We start from the raw sequence: 18,993 nt of genomic DNA on the forward strand, positions 1-18,993 counted from the left end.
AGGATGGGGTCAGATGAGCAGCTCAAAGGTCACCAAAGGTCACAATGAATTGTCAGCCAATCAAACGCCCGGTGAGGCTGAGGTTCCTCCAATCAGTTGCTTAAAAAGTGGGTTTCCAGGAACTAATACACCTACAGCATAGGGTCCTAACTGTCCCACCTTTACTAGCTTCCCCCCCTCTCTCCTTTTCTCTGCGATGGCCTCTCCTTACTCTCTGACAGCCTTTAAGGAATGAAGCGTGTTGGGCTTTTCAAGTCCAATTTAACATCCCGCCTTCTTTCCTCTGTTGTAGTCGAGCGGGACAACACACCCACAAGGTGAAAAAAAAACATCTGGAAGAGAGAGAGGAGCTGCTCTGCTGCTGGCCAGCCAATCGTCTCTCAGTCAGCCCAGTCTGCTGCGCCCTCCCGGGCCCCTCCACGCCTCTGTCAGCCAGTATCAGAAGAACTGCTTGTGGTTTGCTGAGTGCGCCACATGACAGGGCGCTCCGCCGGGCCGGGGGGAAGCAAAGCGCTCCCCTGATTAAAAGGCAGGACGTGCCTCCCCAATCTGGGCACAAGGCATGCTGGCAGCCTGCCAGGCAGCGAGGGAGCGGCAGCCAGAGACACCACAGGGAAGCCCCCCGGTCCTGGTGCTGACTATCCGTCTGCCACAAGAGGAGTGGGCTTAGCCACAGGGCTCTCTCCTACTCCACCTCTCTCTCACTACAGGCTTAGCCACAGGGCTCTCTCCTACTCCACCTCTCTCTCACTACAGGCTTAGCCACAGGGCTCTCTCCTACTCCACCTCTCTCTCACTACAGGCTTAGCCACAGGGCTCTCTCCTACTCCATCTCTCTCTCACTACAGGCTTAGCCACAGGGCTCTCTCCTACTCCACCTCTCTCTCCCTTCCCCTCTCTATTTACATCTCTCTCAATCCCTTTCACTCCATCTCTCGCTTTTCCCATCTTACTTAGTACCTCTCTCTCTACCTCTCTCTCTCTCACTACCTCTCTCTCTCTCAATTCCATTCAATTCAATTCAAGGGGCTTTATTGTCATGGGAAACATGTGTTAACATTGCCAAAGCAAGTGAGGTAGATAATATACAAAAGTGAAATAAACAATAAAAATTAACAGTAAACATTACACATACAGAAGTTTCAAAACAATAAAGACATTACAAATGTCATATTATCTCTCTACCTCTCTCTCTACCTATCTCTACCTATCTCTCACTACCTCTCTCTCTCTCTCTCTCTCTCTCTCTCTCTCTCTCTCTCTCTCTCTCTCTCTCTCTCTCTCTCTACCTCTACCTCTACCTCTACCTCTACCTCTCTCAATTCAATTCAATTTGCTTTATTGGCATGACGTAACAATGTACATATTGCCAAAGCTTATTTACAATATAAAAATGAGAATCAAAATTGTCAACGTGACAACAGTAACAACAATAACCAAGGTTCAAAATAACCATACATTCAACAATAACAATAAGGATACAGTAGAGTACGGTAGTCTCTCTCTCACTACCGCTCTTTCTCTCTACCTGTCTCTACCGCTCTCTCTCTCTACCTCTCTCACTACCGCTCTCTCTCTCTACCTCTCTCTCTCACTACCTGTCTCTACCGCTCTCTCTCTCTACCTCTCTCTACCTCTCTCTCTCTACCTCTCTCTCTACCTCTCTCTCTACCTCACTCTACCTCTCTCACTACCTCTCTCTACCGCTCTCTCTCACTACCGCTCTCTACCACTCTCTCTACCTCTCTCTACCACTCTCTCTCTCTACCTCTCTCTCTACCTCTCTCTCTACCTCTCTCTCTCACTACCGCTCTTTCTCTCTACCTGTCTCTACCGCTCTCTCTCTCTACCTCTCTCACTACCGCTCTCTCTCTCTACCTCTCTCTCTCACTACCTGTCTCTACCGCTCTCTCTCTCTACCTCTCTCTACCTCTCTCTCTCTACCTCTCTCTCTACCTCTCTCTCTACCTCACTCTACCTCTCTCACTACCTCTCTCTACCGCTCTCTCTCACTACCGCTCTCTACCACTCTCTCTACCTCTCTCTACCACTCTCTCTCTCTACCACTCTCTCTACCTCTCTCTCTCTACCTCTCTCTCTCACTACCGCTCTTTCTCTCTACCTGTCTCTACCGCTCTCTCTCTCTACCTCTCTCTCTCTACCTCTCTCTCTACCTCTCTCTCTACCTCTCTCTACCACTCTCTCTCTGTGTCTCCCTCCGAGATCTTCAAAGGATTCGTGATATTCTGAGGGGCTCGTTAGGTCACGTGCAAAAAGAACATGAAGTGAGGAGAGAATAGAGGGGAAAAATATAGCCTTGTCTGTCTGTCCTAACCCTAACCCTAACCCTACCCCTACCTGCCTGTCTGTCTGTCCTAACCCTAACCCTAACCCTACCTGCCTGTCTGTCTGTCCTAACCCTAACCCTACCTGCCTGTCTGTCTGTCCTAACCCTAACCCTACCTACCTGTCTGTCTGTCCTAACCCTAACCCTAACCCTAACTGTCTGTCCTAACCCTAACCCTACCTGTCTGTCCTAACCCTAACCCTAACCCTACCTGTCTGTCCTAACCCTAACCCTGTCTGTCTGTCCTAACCCTACCTGTCTGTCTGTCTGTGGGAGGAGGAAGACAGCACCTTACTGTCCTAGAATAACACCACAAAACCTGACTAAAATGTTCCCTTCATAAAAAGAAAACAATTACTGGTATGACAGGACTTTCTAGCTTGTCTCAGAGCCTCACGCTGCAAACTTGTCTTTTTATTTGAGTAACGTCTTATTTTCGTCTGTGTAACTGCTATAATTGGACAGGGAGGTATCATGAGAGACGCACTACCTTGTAATACTTGGATCCCGTTTCGTTCTGAAGCAGAGTCAGACACTTGCTATCCAGCCTCCAGTAATGCCTCTTCCTCTGGAAACGGATAAAACCAGTGAGTTGTCATCAAGAGCTCCAGAAACCAATATCATCTCGATACAGACTATTGATTAAAGAGTACGGGCGCCATCCCAAATAGCACCCTATTCCCTATGCGGTGCACTACTTTTGACCAGGACCCATCGGGCTCTAGTCAACGCCGGCGCACCACAAAAAGGGGACAGGGTGCCATTTGGGATCCAGCAAATAAGACGATCCCGGGTTATAACGAGGTTTCTCACCATGCTGTCTCGGCTGGTGTAGTGGACCATCCACCCCTCCCGGACCATGGTTGAGCTCTTCCGCTTGGTTTGCTTTATGGACTGAACCACCCGCATCAGGGGGATGAAAGTGCTCGTCATGGGGCTACACAAAGTGTCGAGAGCTCGCGTGAATGAACGAACGTGCGCCTGGCGTCAATAGCCAGAGCACGGACACACATCTATGAAGCCCGTGTGATTGTTTCAACACACCCACAACCCTTTTCGCATATACACAAAACAGGACAGAACACGCACAAAATGAGCTTCACAATTGAACGCATCTGCACGCATGATAGGTATTCAATGATAGGTATTCAATGATAGGTATTCAATGAATTAAACATGCCATTCCTTCTATTCCAGTCCAGTGTTAGCCTGTGGTGGCGGTGCGGGAAGAGATGGGTCTCTCGCGGGATATTGCGAGCCAAATACACACTCCAGTGGCAGCGGATAGTTGAGGCATTATGTCCCACCCGGGACGAAGAAGACTAACTAAGTACCTGATAGCCTTGACTGTCTCCTCGTCCTTGTCCCCATCCAGACAGGGCCCCTCTATGTAGAACTTATCGTCTGGGGTGGAAGGCTCCTCTGGGTCATCCATGCTCTGGCTGCCCTCACTGTTCACATAACTGTTGTCCACCTCCATGGTGGCCTCAGAGTCGGGCCCTGGGCTGGCTGGTTCTGGGACAGGAAACACAGGAGCATGGAGGGGAGGGGGGGGGGGGGGGGGTGATATTGATTGATTGATTTGAAACGCTTTAAAAGTACCCCCAAAAAAATATCCAAGGATGAAACATTCAAGGGTTTAAATGCACTTATTTACAGTGTGGGAGTCGGTGTGATAAAGACAGGTACTGCTTATTGGCTTGGCCCTTCCTGCATGCTGTAGACACATACTGTACTTGTGAAAGAAGAGTTGGCTATAGTACATATCGTATGGGACTAGGCTCGCTGCTAACTACATGGGGAGTCAACACATTCATGGGGGGCAGAAATGCTGCTAAGTAAATATTCGGGACAGGTTACGGAGGACATTTTAGGTAGCGATACCACTTGAGGCAAACTCACCTCCATTAAAGGAAACCTCACCGAGGCAGTCTCTTGGTATCTTGGCCGCACATCTCTTATGGCAGTTAAATTTGCAATCTGAAAACACAGAGACTCGACGTTCAACGCCACGTTCAATCATTGGGAAATCGACCAGCTCTGTGATGATGGCATATTGACGTGCATTATCTCCATTATGTGTTGAATTCTCCTTCTCAGAATGGATATCGACAAACTCTACAAGCTACTGGAAATACTACGACATTGAATCCGTCCGGCACAATATGCAGCTCGCCTTTGCACTGCATGCCCTGACGGAACAGGCCCTTGAGCAGGCGTTTGCAGTACTGGCAGATGGTTGGTCTGGTGTAGGTGTGCACTGAGAAGGTGTGCGGCACCTTGACCCGTCCCAGCACCATCTTCTCCATCCAGATAGGTCTGCCGCTTAACAGGCTGTTACGCTTCCCGGCCCCCAGGAGAGGGCGCAGCTGAGGGAGCGAGAGAGAGAGAGAGAGGGAGAGGGAGAGAGAGAGAGAGAGGGAGAGAGAGAGAGAGAGAGAGAGAGAGAGAGAGAGAGAGAGAGAGAGAGAGAGAGAGAGAGAGAGAGAGAGAGAGAGAGAGAGAGAGAGAGAGAGAGAGAGAGAGAGAGAGAGCGTGAGGACAACAGAGAGAAAGAGAGCGTGAAGGGGGAGGTAGCACAATGGCATAAAAGGAAGGGAAATGATAACAGCACAAGAAAAAGAAAGCTAAAAATCGTAAAAAAAATTGAAAATCATACCAGACATTACTGTACTGTAGCCTATGTTGTACTGTCGTAATAAACTGTCAAGTTCTGATAGCATCTCATAGCACTGATAGGATTTTATTGTACAGAATCTTAAGTGACAACTCCTTTAGACAGGTACTGGTTCGAAGTAGCCGGTGTAAAACTTCATTTTTGAATGATCTTCAGATATGGACATAAAGGCCAATATTTAATTGGGCAACAGTGAGCAGAGCTTTTGAGAAGGCTTTGTTTCATCAGCCTTGACTGGGAGGCAGCAGAGTCAATAACGATGTCTGCTTTGTGCCTCTTATTAGACTGTGGCCAGGATTCCATCCAACGCTCGTTATTGTGCAGGGCATTGTCGGCCATAAAGTGACTTGCACTATAATACGCCCTGGATTGAATCCCGGACTGGTGGTAATATTAAACACGACTATAAACTTAACTGACCAGAACTAAAGTGCACATTAGTCTAATATTTTCAGACACAAATTGTGTGTGGAAAGGAAATAATCACGAGTGGGGTTTTGTTTAGCAAATGACTACTTACTGAACGAGAGAAAAGTGGAATTTAAAAACAAATCCTTTGAACAGTGTGTTTTAGATGGTCCGATACTGTGTGAGGAGGGATTGAAAAGGCTTTATGAAAAGTGATTCATACGAAGGGCCTTGTTTCTTCAGTAAATTGGCCCCTGGGTTTTGGTATGTATACACAGCGTCTTGACGTAAACACTCTCTTCATGCTCCCAACTATTAATTGGCCAGCCTGAACGGAAAACATTTTGGGTTGCCTGAAGCTATTGCTCCTGACTGAGTTTAACTTGTGTGACTGTCTGTATAGAGAACGTGTGTGTGTGTGTGTGTGTGTGTGTGTGTGTGTGTGTGTGTGTGTCTTGAAGAGCCGGAAGCTGTACATAGTGCTACAACCAGCAGTAGTGGAAAGTGGAGCACCAGCAGCTGCAGCACAGATATAGTGTCCCGAAAAGCAGCCTATTCCCTATATGGTGCACTCATTTTGAACAAAGCCCCTATGGTGCCATTTGGGCTGCACAGTACCTCTTCCTGGGGTGTCGGGACGTGTTCAATGGGAGCTGGGCGGGGGACTGACAGCACGGCTCCAGGCAGGGACACGTTGGACAGCCGTCTCTTCCTCACCCCGCTGCAGTTGTTCGGGATCTTAAAGGCACAGCGCTTGTGGTAGTTCAGCCCACATCCTATGGAGAAGGTGGCACACTACTTAGTCACCATACCTACATGTCTCTGTCTGTGTCTGTGTCTGTGTCTGTGTCTGTGTCTGTGTCTGTGTCTGTGTCTCTCTCTCTCTCTCTCTCTCTCTCTCTCTCTCTCTCTCTCTCTCTCTCTCTCTCTCTCTCTCTCTCTCTCTCTCTCTCTCTCTCTCTCTCTCTCTCTCTCTCTCTCTCTCTCTCTCTCTCTCTCTCTCTCTCTCTCTCTCTCTCTCTCTCTCTCTCTCTCTCTCTCTCTCTCTCTCTCTCTCTCTCTCTCTCTCTCTCTCTCTGTATTGAGTATCCAGGTGAACGTTCAGTGTTGTTTCACTCTTCTATCAGGTTACATATGGTGAATAACTCTCTCGTCTGACAATCATCTGCTCCACAAAGTGTTATGAGAGCCCATCGACTGCTTGGCATCACCACAATGAGATCCACTCAAAGGCTGTTCTGATCAGGACTTCAAAGCTGTCCTCTCTGAAAAAGCAGGAAGCCACAGTCTATCAAGACATCCTGCTGTACAATTCCCCAGGCTTTGATTCGGGCCTATGTGAGCCAGGGCCTTGATTTGAGGTGAAGCCCAGGTCAAGAGTGAAGTGACTGGGATCAAAGCAGCTAGGCTAGGGCGGCACGGGTGGCAGGGTTCAGACTTACCTTCACATTTGAGGCCCTGTCGGACCAGGCCCCACAGCATCTCCCCACAATCATCACAGAAGGCCGGGGCCTTGTAGGAGTGCACGTACAAGGCATGGGGACGGATCTGGAAGTCCTCAACAGTGGCCAGAGCTGAGACACACACGCACATACACACTGGATTACTGTACTGCAGGAAAAACACATTAACAAAGAAGTGAGACATGCATTTATATGAATAACAGAGGAAGTACATTTCGATATGAGATGAGGCACGATCAAACCATTAGCACCATTACGAGGCAATGATTTAGCAGAAAGCCAAAACAAATCGCACCAATCCTACAAGACCGCCACCGAGGCTCGGAAGATGACAAACATAACGACTTCCATCAGACCCACTTAAAAGCACAGCTTACGTCATTATTTTTCAGAGAAATGCTTCATTTTTCTTTCAAGTCTCTCTACAGTCATTCTGACTCAGAGTGCTTTTAATGCCTTTCAGATGGAGGACTAAACAGGCCGTGCTGACGAACCGTTAAAAGCAGCGGGTGTCCATCCTACTGCCTCTGACCACAGAACATCTCTTGTCATTTATCCGTTGCTTTCCTGACGATTGTAGCTGCACATTGAATCCCCGCCGCGCGTCGACACCTAGCAAGACATCGACTACGGCCAGCGTTTCGACTTGAACAATGTACCCGGTCGTCTTTTGAGTTCGACATTACTCTAACCGCTAAGTCAGACACATGAATGTCATGGTGTCCCCCAACTTGGTTAATGTGACATAGGCTGTGTCCCCTACTGACACTTTTGACCACAGTTGACTATAATGAATACGGTGTCATTTGGGATGTAGAAAGTTCATTTCAGGGCATTAACGTAGTTGCATTAAGTACTGCTGGGTGATGTGCCTGTTCTCTCCCCGATGGACATTTTTCTGAGGGCAAAAATGTGCTTGACGTCTTGCCACCTTTGCTCTTTGCTCGGTCCGACCATTCATTACATGTCCACTTTCCAAGGAAATGAATGTACCACTCATAAGCCCCTCTCTCTCTTTAAAAAAAAATCAATCAATCAATAGGCGAACATGAAGGCCACCTTCGAACCAAGTGGTTGTAATGAACAACAGCGCCATAGCAACCACATTCCCAGTGGGCACACAACAATCCAGACAGCATTCACAAAAGAGCATTCTGTCCCTAGAGAGAAACCACACAGATCTGGTATTGAACAAGGTTTTCTAGATGTCATACAGGTACCTACGATATATTCACAAGACTACACATGACCTTAATCTGACAATGACTAGGTGGGGACAGGTGTGTAAAGGGCATGAGAAAGAAGCATTCACCAGCTCACAATCGACGTCCTCGTCGATCACGGAGAGGAACAGCAAGTGCAGAAATAACAAGCGCATGACTTTGAGCTGGGAGCCAACCGAAATCTGCCAGGGCCTTCCTCAGAGGGAGACCGAGCAGAGCAGAGTTGTGTGGCGTTTGGGACCGGAGCCCAACAAGCCACAAAACAAAAGGAGAGGTGTCAAAGGAAGTTGAGAGGGATCTGAACCGAGCTGAACTGAGCTGCCAGAGAGGAACTCAGCAGGCCTGTCTGGCTGCGCAAAACCAGAGAGGGGAAAACATGTTTTGTCTTTCATCCAGGGTAGCAGGCGATGTCTACGAAGCGACTGAAAGAGGAGTAAGACTCAAGCAGCGTCTCATCACGCTCATCAACACTACTGCACTTTGACTGACTGTGGGGCCCAGCTGCACCAAAAACAAGCAGAGGATGAGGAAGTGGTCTGGGGTTGAGTCTTGTGTGGTTGGCTGCGAATTCACACGTTTCGCCTCGTGTTGAAATTCAACATGAATACTACTCTGGGGTGTGCCGCTGTTCAGGTGTTGGTTGAGTTTCCCACGTATGACCGTCAACAACAGACCACAAGACACTGTCACAGGGAATTAGTACGTCCACCGAAAATGTTGCGGGTGCATCTTGGGTCGGGCCGAGAATACATGGGGGGGATACATGACGTGACATAGGGCCTATATAGTAGCTACGCAGGACAGATCTAGGGATACACAAGGAGAGAACATGGATTTGAATGGGTTTCAGGGCACAAAAAGCGATTGTTGTACCACATCAAGTACCATCCTAAATATAAACTTTTCTCGATATCAACTTCTTCCCTTGATATCGACTTCCATCTCTTGTGACAAGGAGTATCTCAAGCCCTCACCGGAGAGGACCACCTCGATCAGGTCTCCCTCGTGGATGTCCTCCGCTGACGTCAGCCTCTGCAGGATGTTCTCCGAGGCCAGGTCATGGCGGAACAGAAGGATCTTGTCGTACATGCCAAAGAATCCACACTCCGGGAACTGAGGAGAAGAAGAAGAGCAAGAGGTATTACAGGTGTGTTTAGTTTACACAGCGTGTTACTGTGACGTATATATCAGGGGTTTGGGACCAAAACAATTCATTTTGTTTCCCGAGCAGAACCCCTATTTATTGTGTTCTGCTCCAGTGTTTCCGACCGACATAATAAAGTTCCGAAACGGTTCAACACTCCCTCAAAAAAGGAACGGTTCATATAGTTCATTTTGTACCCTGTGAAATCAACATCGTTTTTACATTCAGCTCGTTCATTTGCTCCACCAGCTCGTGCGGATAGAGAAGCTTGCTATGGAACGGGTAAGCTACTTGTTTACATGTTCGACGGGCAGATAAGTGCAGGCGGCAAGATGCAACTGACGTTTCACAGGTGGGGAGAGAGCGGTGTAGACACGGAGGGGGCTTTGGCTTGAAGCGCTGAGCATCATGACATGAAGTGAATTGGAATGGGTTTAGGCTATCACTATTACAACTGTATTACAGAGTTATATACTAAACATTAGGAATATTTTTGGACCAAAAAAGAAGCGTTATTAACCGGTTCTCAAGATTTGAAAATAACAGTAGAGATCACTTTCGTTCCCAGTTCTGTTTACACTACACATTTTTTGTTGTTCTCTTTCGGTTTTCGGTTCTGTTCCCTGCACTGGTTCCAACCCCTAGTATGTATGACTCAGGCCTGAGATTCTCCATTAAAAGTACTTTTTAGTCCAGGATTAGGTTGAAGCATATAAAGGCATTCCAATTTGACATAACCTTTTGGGGGGGGGGGGGGGGGGGGGTTATGGATGGGACCCTTGTAGGCCTACACTACCAGCAAGAAACGAGTGAAGAGCAGTTTGAGTGTGTGTGCAGCAGCCAGCCAGGCAGCACAGAGAGAGTGACAGCAGGAAATTGAACCCACAGGCTCCGGAGCTGCAGCAATTAATCTCCTCTAGTCATGAATTATGCCTGTGGTCCTGTCACTGACACCCTGCTGCCATTAGCCGCCCGTCCTGCTCTGTCTACCCTACGCTACAGCCCAAAACAATATGACACCCAACTGACAAGCCCCATAACACATTCCGGACCCAAACAATCTGCCAGCAGCCACTGACCTGATGTGCTAGCTAGTACACCGCATTCCAAGCAGCTTGTCACTGACACGATCCCACTACAATACACCACACCACAAGCCAACAAACCCAGTTCAATCCAACAGCACACAGAGGACATCAGAAGCAATATGCCACCCCTTGACATACTGAACTACTTACTACAAGGCACTGTGACCCCAAATTATACATCACCGTAAAATACGCATATGCAGGCCTCAGTCAAGTAGTTGCCCATGAAGAGAAACACACATAGGCCTGTGTATGTCGCCACGCAATAGGCTGCTTTGTGCCTTTAAGGGTCCATTTCTGGTTGACCTCCGCTTATAGTAAAATCTATCTATAGAAAAGTATTGAAGGCCAAAAAAATATATATATGTAAAAGCCAGTGTAATTTATATTTCAGGAAAAACTTTATCGCCACATCAGCAACAGACAGCCATCTACCCAGAAGACAGGACGCTGTATCTGTAGGAGTCTAAATCAGACAGTTAATCTGACTCCACCATCCGCAATAGAGATACTGTACGTGCAAATCAGACCAATCCGAACAAGACAAACAAGGAAGTGAGCTGTCCTTTGTCTATCCTATCGGAATGAAGTATTGCGGTCTCCTATTAGATGGAGCCTGCAGGGAATAATGTAAATGACGTATTTTATGTCAGGCATAGTGCCAAACCTCATGTTAGGCTTAAGGATCAAGTAAATCTAATCATGATTCAATATTATACCATTTGAAAGATTATTATCTTGGGCCAATAAAGCAACCGAAATCTCAGGATCTATCTAATCAGACCCATGAGACGATTGGTGGTCATAAGGTGCATCACGACATGACATCGTTTTATGTCGGTGCCATTGAACAACAACAACAAACACGAGGCAACTTCGTACTCGCGTGGCACGCATCAATCTGCCTGCAAATCCACACACTGCACCCGCCACAACCATCAGCGACGGTTCGATTCTTCGATTCACATAAGGAATGAGCACCACAGACACTGTACAGTATATCATAGCGACCAAGAGCTTCCGCTGCTTCGTTAACGTTTCATTTTCAACAGTGGCCCACTGTCTGTTTGGTGAACACACATCTCACAGAGTGTGACTAAGCAGCAATAACTCAGCAGCGATGACGTGAACTCACGTGGAAACAGCTGATCCCGTCTTTGTGCTAAACCACTATTAACCCGAGATGAACTCTTGCGTGCACACGATCCCCTCATCCACACTCTCTCGATCTATTATCACACTGTCAGCAGTCTTTAAAAAACCTCGTATTGCGGCGGGCTAAATCACAGGGTCGCACAGAGTCTGTCTTGTTAAGTCTCAAACAAATCCACGTTGAAACAAGTATACACCTCACACACATGGTTAAGGGCTTCGGGGGGGGAGAAGACACCCGTTCCATGTCAGACACAGAGCTGAAATGTATTACATTTTGAGTTCGCATCCTAATATGACACTTTATGTACATCAAAGAAGACTGAAATATAACAAAAAACGTTCGACATAGAAACACCGGATTTGGGTCATTTTTTTGAAACGAATGTTTATTCATTATAAAAGAATGAAAAATATGAATAACATTCCACCCCATGAGGCCACTAGTCATTTGACTGCCGAAAAGCGCTACGGAGGGTTATCTAACGGCCGTCTACTCAGTCCGCCATGCCAGTAAGACGTTTTAACAGGATCGAACCACTGAGGAGAGACAGAGGTCTGTGTCATGTCTTAACCCTCACCTTCATCCTCCACCTCGTCCCCAAGCTGGCCCCCCGCTCTGCTCGGCTCGCCACCCAGGAACCACAGTCAGAGCAGACCAGACTGAGCAGCAGCGGGGGCCTCCCCGTGCAGGATGCCTGCGTTATATAAGTCCATCTAAACAGCTGGGCTTCACCGCCCCGTCCCATCGTACAACCTCTAATCTCTACAGCACTCATATGCCATTATCTGAGCCCATTGACTAAGTACGTCTCTATCGAGGGCAAATTATCTGACTCCAAGGGTGGATGTGGTGCAGGTTCACCTTAGAACATCCGGAGCAGAGAAGGCGATGCCTCGTACCGTTTATGGTCAGGGTTGTAGTTTCTCTGTGTTACAATACTCTACAAGAGTCCCCTCTCTCAAAAGCACTGGCTCGTGAGTCTTTGGTCAGGTTGGGGTGCTTTGTGTTACAGAGGTTGCAAAAGAGAATGCACCGGCTTGTCAGTATCAGTCGTCTGTAGAAAAATCCTACACCGCGAAGCCAAGCCTGCATGTGGGCTAAATCGGGGTCTCACAGAGTGTTTCTTGGTAGTCTTGAACAAATCTACTTTGAAACAAAAAGACACACCGCACACACATGTTGAAATATATTCACTTTTGATTTTGCATCCCAATAGTACAGTTCATATACACCACAGAAGACTGAAATATAACAAAATCGTTTGACATAGAAACACCGGATTTTCGGATTTCAATTTTTTTCTTATGTTGATTAATTATGAAACGATGAAACAATATGAATGACATTCCACCCATGAGGCCATTAGAGAGGGTGATTTGGTCCTTTGACTGCAGGAAAGGAATACGTATGATGAGTGTGTGAGGGGATGTATATTTCCTGCTGTGTGTACATATCGTGCGGAAGATAATGCAAATGCAGAACCGGCAGAAGTTGCAACAGAGCCCAGGGAAATCGGTGTACCATAATAGGACGCCACAGAACATTGGCCGTCATTTTCTGTTAGTTTACAATTCCCAACGATTCAACATGTTGAAAGAATCGCCACCGTTCGACATCTTTATGGTGCACCGCTGACGTTTGTTATGTCTTGTTCTTTAAAGTCTGAAAAAGACACAGCCGCTTTACCCCCTTATATAAGCCAACCACTTATCAAGCCTTTAGTACTCGACCTATCAGTGTGCTGGGTGAACAGAGAGGCTCTGGACAGGGCAGCCCAATAGGAAACAGAAAGGTAAACAGCTATTTGCTTGTTTCTCTGCACCCTACTGATCTGTCACCTCACTGGAACACTTAGCATAGAACAACAGGAAGTACGGCTGAGTGGGCCAAGGTCGCCATGACGTCCAGAGCCCCGTCGTCAAGCGGTGGGCCTCATTCATTTGGATGGCCAAGGGCGAAATGAATAATTACGAGGGACACTCCCCCTTTTTGTTATTTTGAAGGGAGGAAGAATATTGTCTTTGTCTCTCAGTGCCAGAACATCTTCAATCACCATTACAGCAATTTACTTCTGAAGCCGAATATAACTTGAAAATGAACTTGAACGTATCAGTAGTCATGAAACTAGGTGGCTAGCTTGACTACATCCAACCACGTAACCGTGCTACTGCCAAACAAAGCCTTCATCTATTCACGTCGACTACAAAGGTAGACAGGCGGTATTCATTGCTATTTTATCAAAGCACACGACGGTAGTGAACGGAGTAGTAACCACTAAGATACATGGCACTAACCCAACCTTGGTGCTTTGAGCCAGTTTTTTTACATTTTTAATACGGATACGTTTCTAAGAGGCAGATCAAATCCAATCTACGTACTCGTAAAAAACACACACGGCCACATTCAAACAATCCCCCGACCCAGACAAACAGAGAGGCTTAGGCTATGTACTACACTACTTTAGACCGGGGCCCGTAGGTATAGTGCGATACATAGGGAATATGTCGCCATTTGGGCTGCAGACAGAGCCATTTATCTCCATCGGTTTTTACCTGTGAGCATGAACAGAGTTAGCATTAGGCTAGCACCATCTGTCTGCATGACAATGCCAACAGTTAAGCCTCCCTGCGGACGCACGTTCTGTTCGATTGTACACACCTGCTCTTGTCTGTCATCACGAGAACATCTTGTGTCTTTAGCTACCTTCATTTAACATGGCACCAACGTGACCTCTAGCCCCTGAGAGAGTGTGTGTGTGTGTGTGTGTATATACAGTATGTGTGTCATTCACACAAAGCTTTCAGGCATGTGAGCATTACATAAAACTGTATGCTGTTTACGTCAGAAGTCAGTCCCAATACCAATACAGCTGGGGTTTACAGTAACTGTTCAATGTGTCCAGATTTCTTTGAACTATGGCCTTATAATTAATTACAACATAAGTGAAATACTTTTACTTCCATTAAGTATGTTAAAAAAAGAAGCTGTTCTGTGTCGGAATGGGGTGGGCGTACCCCAACAACAGAATGGTGTGGGCGTATACCGGTCATGAAAAATATTTATGCGACTAGACCGCTGATTGGCCATCTCATCCTCAAGGATGACATCATCCTCTACGAGGAAATAGCAAACATTTTTGAAACCGTCTGTTTGAGATACGTTTGAGGTGGGGGGTGGGGGTTTCTCCAATTTATGCTTTGGCCACAAATAAGGCTATAGGATGAGTCAACAACATTATTTGGATGTGAGTTAACAAAACCGGAACATTTACCAGTGAGATTTTCACTGGAAAGTTACTTTACCAGCCAGCTGTGCATTCCCATCGTTATGACCATCAGTTACCCTCATATTGTACACTAGACATACAGGACACAGCACATACTTATCACAGTCATCTAACGTCTATTCATTCAGGGTTGTCTCACTCACTCAGATGTCATCTATTTTGCAAGAGAACCCTGATAACTCTCAAGCTATCTCAGTCTTAGCAACTCTTGACGAAATCGTGTAGAGGAAGATTTGTGCAGGAAAGTGAGTTGAGCACACATGTTTCAAGATCATATGGGATTCAGATCTCTACCGATAAGACAGGTATAAAGCGTGCTAATTCATTTCAGAATTTCCGATGTATACTTGTAGGTAGAGCAAGCTACATGTTTGCCGTGCATAGCCTATAATATTATTGTTACCAAGTTACAAACCACACGTTCCTGTGCAGAGGAAGTGCTGTAGTTTCTAGGAGGTACATAGCTCTGAGTCTTCACAGCCCAACAACTGAGAGATACGAATGTTGTGTTGATTCTCTCAAACGCTCTTCGTGGGACAGAGGCAGGGAGTTTGTGCATTCCATTCTTCTGTTCTGAAATGGTAGCCATGAACCAGAAATTGAAGAACATCGCCTTGTGCTTACTCTTCCATTTGGTCTTACTATTATTTCTGATCTGTGATGGTCTAGAAACAAACAACACCCACACACACAGACACACACACTCCATCGCAATCATACATAGAACACCCATCTGAGAACACCACCGGCAGCCAGCCCTCAGAGAGGCAGACTGAGAGTTCACCCAATCATTTCGAGACAGTTGGATGTGTAGAGGAATATGTAAACACGCTGACTGCAGATTGTGACTTTGGCTGTGTCCCAAATGGCTCCCTGTTCCCTTTATAGTACGCTAAGTTTGAACCGGGGCCCATGAGGCTCTGTGTGTATGTGGGAGTCTGAGAGGTAGCGTTTAGAAAATGCTTTGAGAAAAAATGCCATGGTTTAACTCGCTGCTGATCATTTCACACTGCATGGTGGACTGACTGTGTATAAAGAGGGTCCATATAAGACCAATGATTTGACTGTGTTTTAGCTCTAATCCATGACCTGTTTATGACTCTCGCCAGCATTCTTTTCAACATGACAGAGCTCTTCCTGTGCCCTTCTTGCCCCCTTAAGGGAGGGGTGTGTGTGTGTGTGTGTGTGTGTGTGTGTGTGTGTGTGTGTGTGTGTGTGTGTGTGTGTGTGTGTGTGTGTGTGTGTGTGTGTGTGTGTGTGTGTGTGTGTGTGTGTGTGTGTGTGTGTGCGCGCGCGCTGATATGTGTGACTGCAGAAAATGTCGTATCCCTATGTCATTTATCTACAAAGGCTTCAATTCATGTTCGTAAAGAAGAAAGCGTCCTTAATCAGAGCCTTTGAAGGCTCGAGAGAAACCAACAGTCCCCCCCCCCATCTTCCACATTCGTTTCCTTCACCCATCTCACATTCTGAGACATAAAGATGCCTTCATACAGCTCTTAGCAACTACTACCTTAATAGCGGTTCCCTTCTGTCACTCTTCATTCTTAGCCATCAGTAGTCATGGTTGTGACTCAGGAAGTCACTGCTATGTCAGAGCAAGGCAGGCAGGCAGTTTAACCCACTGAGTCATACACACACCATACACAGAGCCACACACAGTTCAGACCAGGGGAGGAGACGGGGCACACACAGCCCGGTCACATCCACAGAAACTCACCCTACACCCTCTCCTCCAACGGATATTAGTACTCATCCCCCCCTTTCCACAGAGCAGAGGAGGAAGAGAAACAATCTATTCATCACCAGGGAGTTCTTTGGAACACAACTGCACGTCCGCGTCCCAAATGGCACCCTATTCCCTATACAGTGCACTACTTTTAACCAGGGCCCATAGGATGACGGTCAAAAGTAGGGCACTATGTAGGGAACACGGTGGCATTTGGGAACAACCCAGGAGAGTGATGGTGCTACGTGAATAGTTACGTTGCTATAAAAACACCAGGGAAAAAAACACGCGGTGGTTTTAATAGGAGTCACAGACTCTGATCAAGTGTCTTTGAAATGGTCTTAAAATGCTAATCGGTCAGCAATGCACTTTCATTTGATGTTACGTTTAGTTTGGACAATCCCTCACGCTTCCTTGCTACCTGATTACCAGGATAGGTTAGGAAACAGTGCGAACACACACACACACACACACACACACCACACGCAGAGACAAGCAGTATCCCAGGAAATGACTCCAGCGGGTCAGTATGCGAGGCAAATAATGTCAACATGCAGACTGACGTTATGTCAAATACGTTCACCGCATGTGATCAGGGAGGAGGACTGTGAACAATAAGGCGTGAGAAGCGGTGCTGTGTCGTGAACACAGTCACAGGTAAATGGCGTTGTTCTGCCTGACGCGAGAGCGTTACATAGCGCCGCCTCGTGTGCCTTATTGCCTTTATCAAACTGAAGAAATAATATCAATACTATTATTAAAAACCTATTTTGTTCAGTAAATGAATACAATTTCATTCATCCACCTGAAGATATGTAGTCCGGACAAAAATCTGGTTGTTGTTACTTAGTCATGTTGCTAAAGACGTGACCCAGTCCTTTATTTATTTTTTGCATAGTTGCTATGCCAAAGGACTGGTTGTCCATTCTACTCAAAATGGTTGCTATGCAGGCTGGATAACGTTCAGCTAACTCGAGTCACGTCAAACGTTGAACTTGGAATGAAAGTACAAATCAAATGTTATTTGTCACCTTACAGTGAAATGCTTACATACAAGCCCTTATCCAACAATGAAGTTTTAAGAAAATACCCCAAAAAAGTTAGAGATAACAAATAATTAAAGAGCGCAGTAAAATAACAATAGCGGGGCTATATACAGGGGGTACCGGTACATAGTCAATGTGCTGGGGCACCGGTGTCAAGGTAATTGAGGTAATATGTACATGTAGGTAGAGTATTAAAGTGACTATGCATAGATAATAACAGAGAGTAGCAGCAGCGTAAAGGGGGGGGGGGGGGGCAACGCAAATAGTCTGGGTAGCCATTTGATTAGATGTTCATGAGTCTTATGGCTTGGGGGCAGAAGCTGTTTAGAAGCCTCTTGGACCTAGACTTGGCGCTCCGGTACCGCTTGCCGTGCGGTACCAGAGAGAACAGAATGACTAGGGTGGCTGGAGTCTTTGACGATTTTTAGGGCCTTCCTCTGACACCGCCTGGTACAGAGGTACTGGATGGCAGGAAGCTTGGCCCTGGTGATGTACTGAGCCGTACGCACTACCCTCTGTAGTGTCTTGCAGTCGGAGGCTGAGCAGTGATGCAACCCGTCAGGATGCTCTCGATGGTGCAGCTGTAAAACCTTTTGAGGATCTGAGGACCCATGCCAAATGTTTTCAGTCTCCTGAGGGGGAATAGTTTTGTTGTGCCCTCTTCACGACTGTCTTGGTGTGCTTGGACCACGTTAGTTTGTTGGTGATGTGGACGCCAAGGAACTTGAAGCTCTCAACCTGCTCCACTACAGCCCCGTCGATGAGAATGGGGACGTGCTTGGTCCTCCATTTCCTGTAGTCTACAATCATCTCCTTTGTCTTAATCACGTTGAGGGAGATGTTGTTGTCCTTGCACTACATGGTCAGGTCTCTGACCTCCTCCATATAGGCTGTCTCATCGTTGTCGGTGATCAGGCCTACCACTGTTGTGTCATCGGCAATCTTAATGATGGTGTTGGAGTCGTGCCTGGCCGTGCAGTCATGAGTGAACAGGAAGTACAGGAAGGAACTGAGCACGCACCCCTGAGGGGCCCCGTGTTGAGGATCAGCATGGCAGTTGTGTTGTTACCTACCCTTACCACCTAGGGGTGGCCGTCAGGAAGTCCAGGATCCAGTTGCAGAGGGAAGTGTTCAGTCCCAGGGTCCTTAGCTTAGTGATGAGCTTTGAGTGCAATGAATAGCATTCTCACATAGGTGTTCCTTTTGGCCAGGTGTGAAAGGGCAGTGTGGAGTGCAATAGAGATTGCATCATCTGTGGATCTGTTGGGGCGGTATGCAAATTGGAGTGGGTCTAGGGTTTCTGGGATAATGGTGTTGATGTGAGCCATGACCAGCCTTTCCAAGCACTTCATGGCTACAGACGTGAGTCCTACGGGCCGGTAGTCATGTAGGCAGGTTACCTTAGTGTTCTTGGGCACAGGGACTA

General features: G+C 47.0%; 1 protein-coding gene across 1 annotated transcript in view; it reads right to left on the bottom strand.

Annotated features, from left to right (window-relative positions):
* Positions 1–18,993, bottom strand: part of LOC139583094 (serine/threonine-protein kinase D3-like) — a 62,088-nt gene that overhangs the window by 17,331 nt on the left and 25,764 nt on the right. The window contains exons 3-10 of the mRNA XM_071413836.1: positions 9,093–9,231; positions 6,875–7,006; positions 6,051–6,208; positions 4,524–4,716; positions 4,250–4,327; positions 3,682–3,862; positions 3,161–3,284; positions 2,838–2,915 (exon numbers count right to left, since the gene is read on the bottom strand). Of these exons, the coding sequence (XP_071269937.1) occupies positions 2,838–2,915; positions 3,161–3,284; positions 3,682–3,862; positions 4,250–4,327; positions 4,524–4,716; positions 6,051–6,208; positions 6,875–7,006; positions 9,093–9,231 (1,083 nt within the window). The remainder of the gene's footprint in view (positions 1–2,837; positions 2,916–3,160; positions 3,285–3,681; positions 3,863–4,249; positions 4,328–4,523; positions 4,717–6,050; positions 6,209–6,874; positions 7,007–9,092; positions 9,232–18,993) is intronic.

This window comes from Salvelinus alpinus, chromosome 8, assembly GCF_045679555.1.
Source record: "Salvelinus alpinus chromosome 8, SLU_Salpinus.1, whole genome shotgun sequence".
In the NCBI taxonomy this organism is placed as follows: Eukaryota; Metazoa; Chordata; class Actinopteri; order Salmoniformes; family Salmonidae; genus Salvelinus; species Salvelinus alpinus.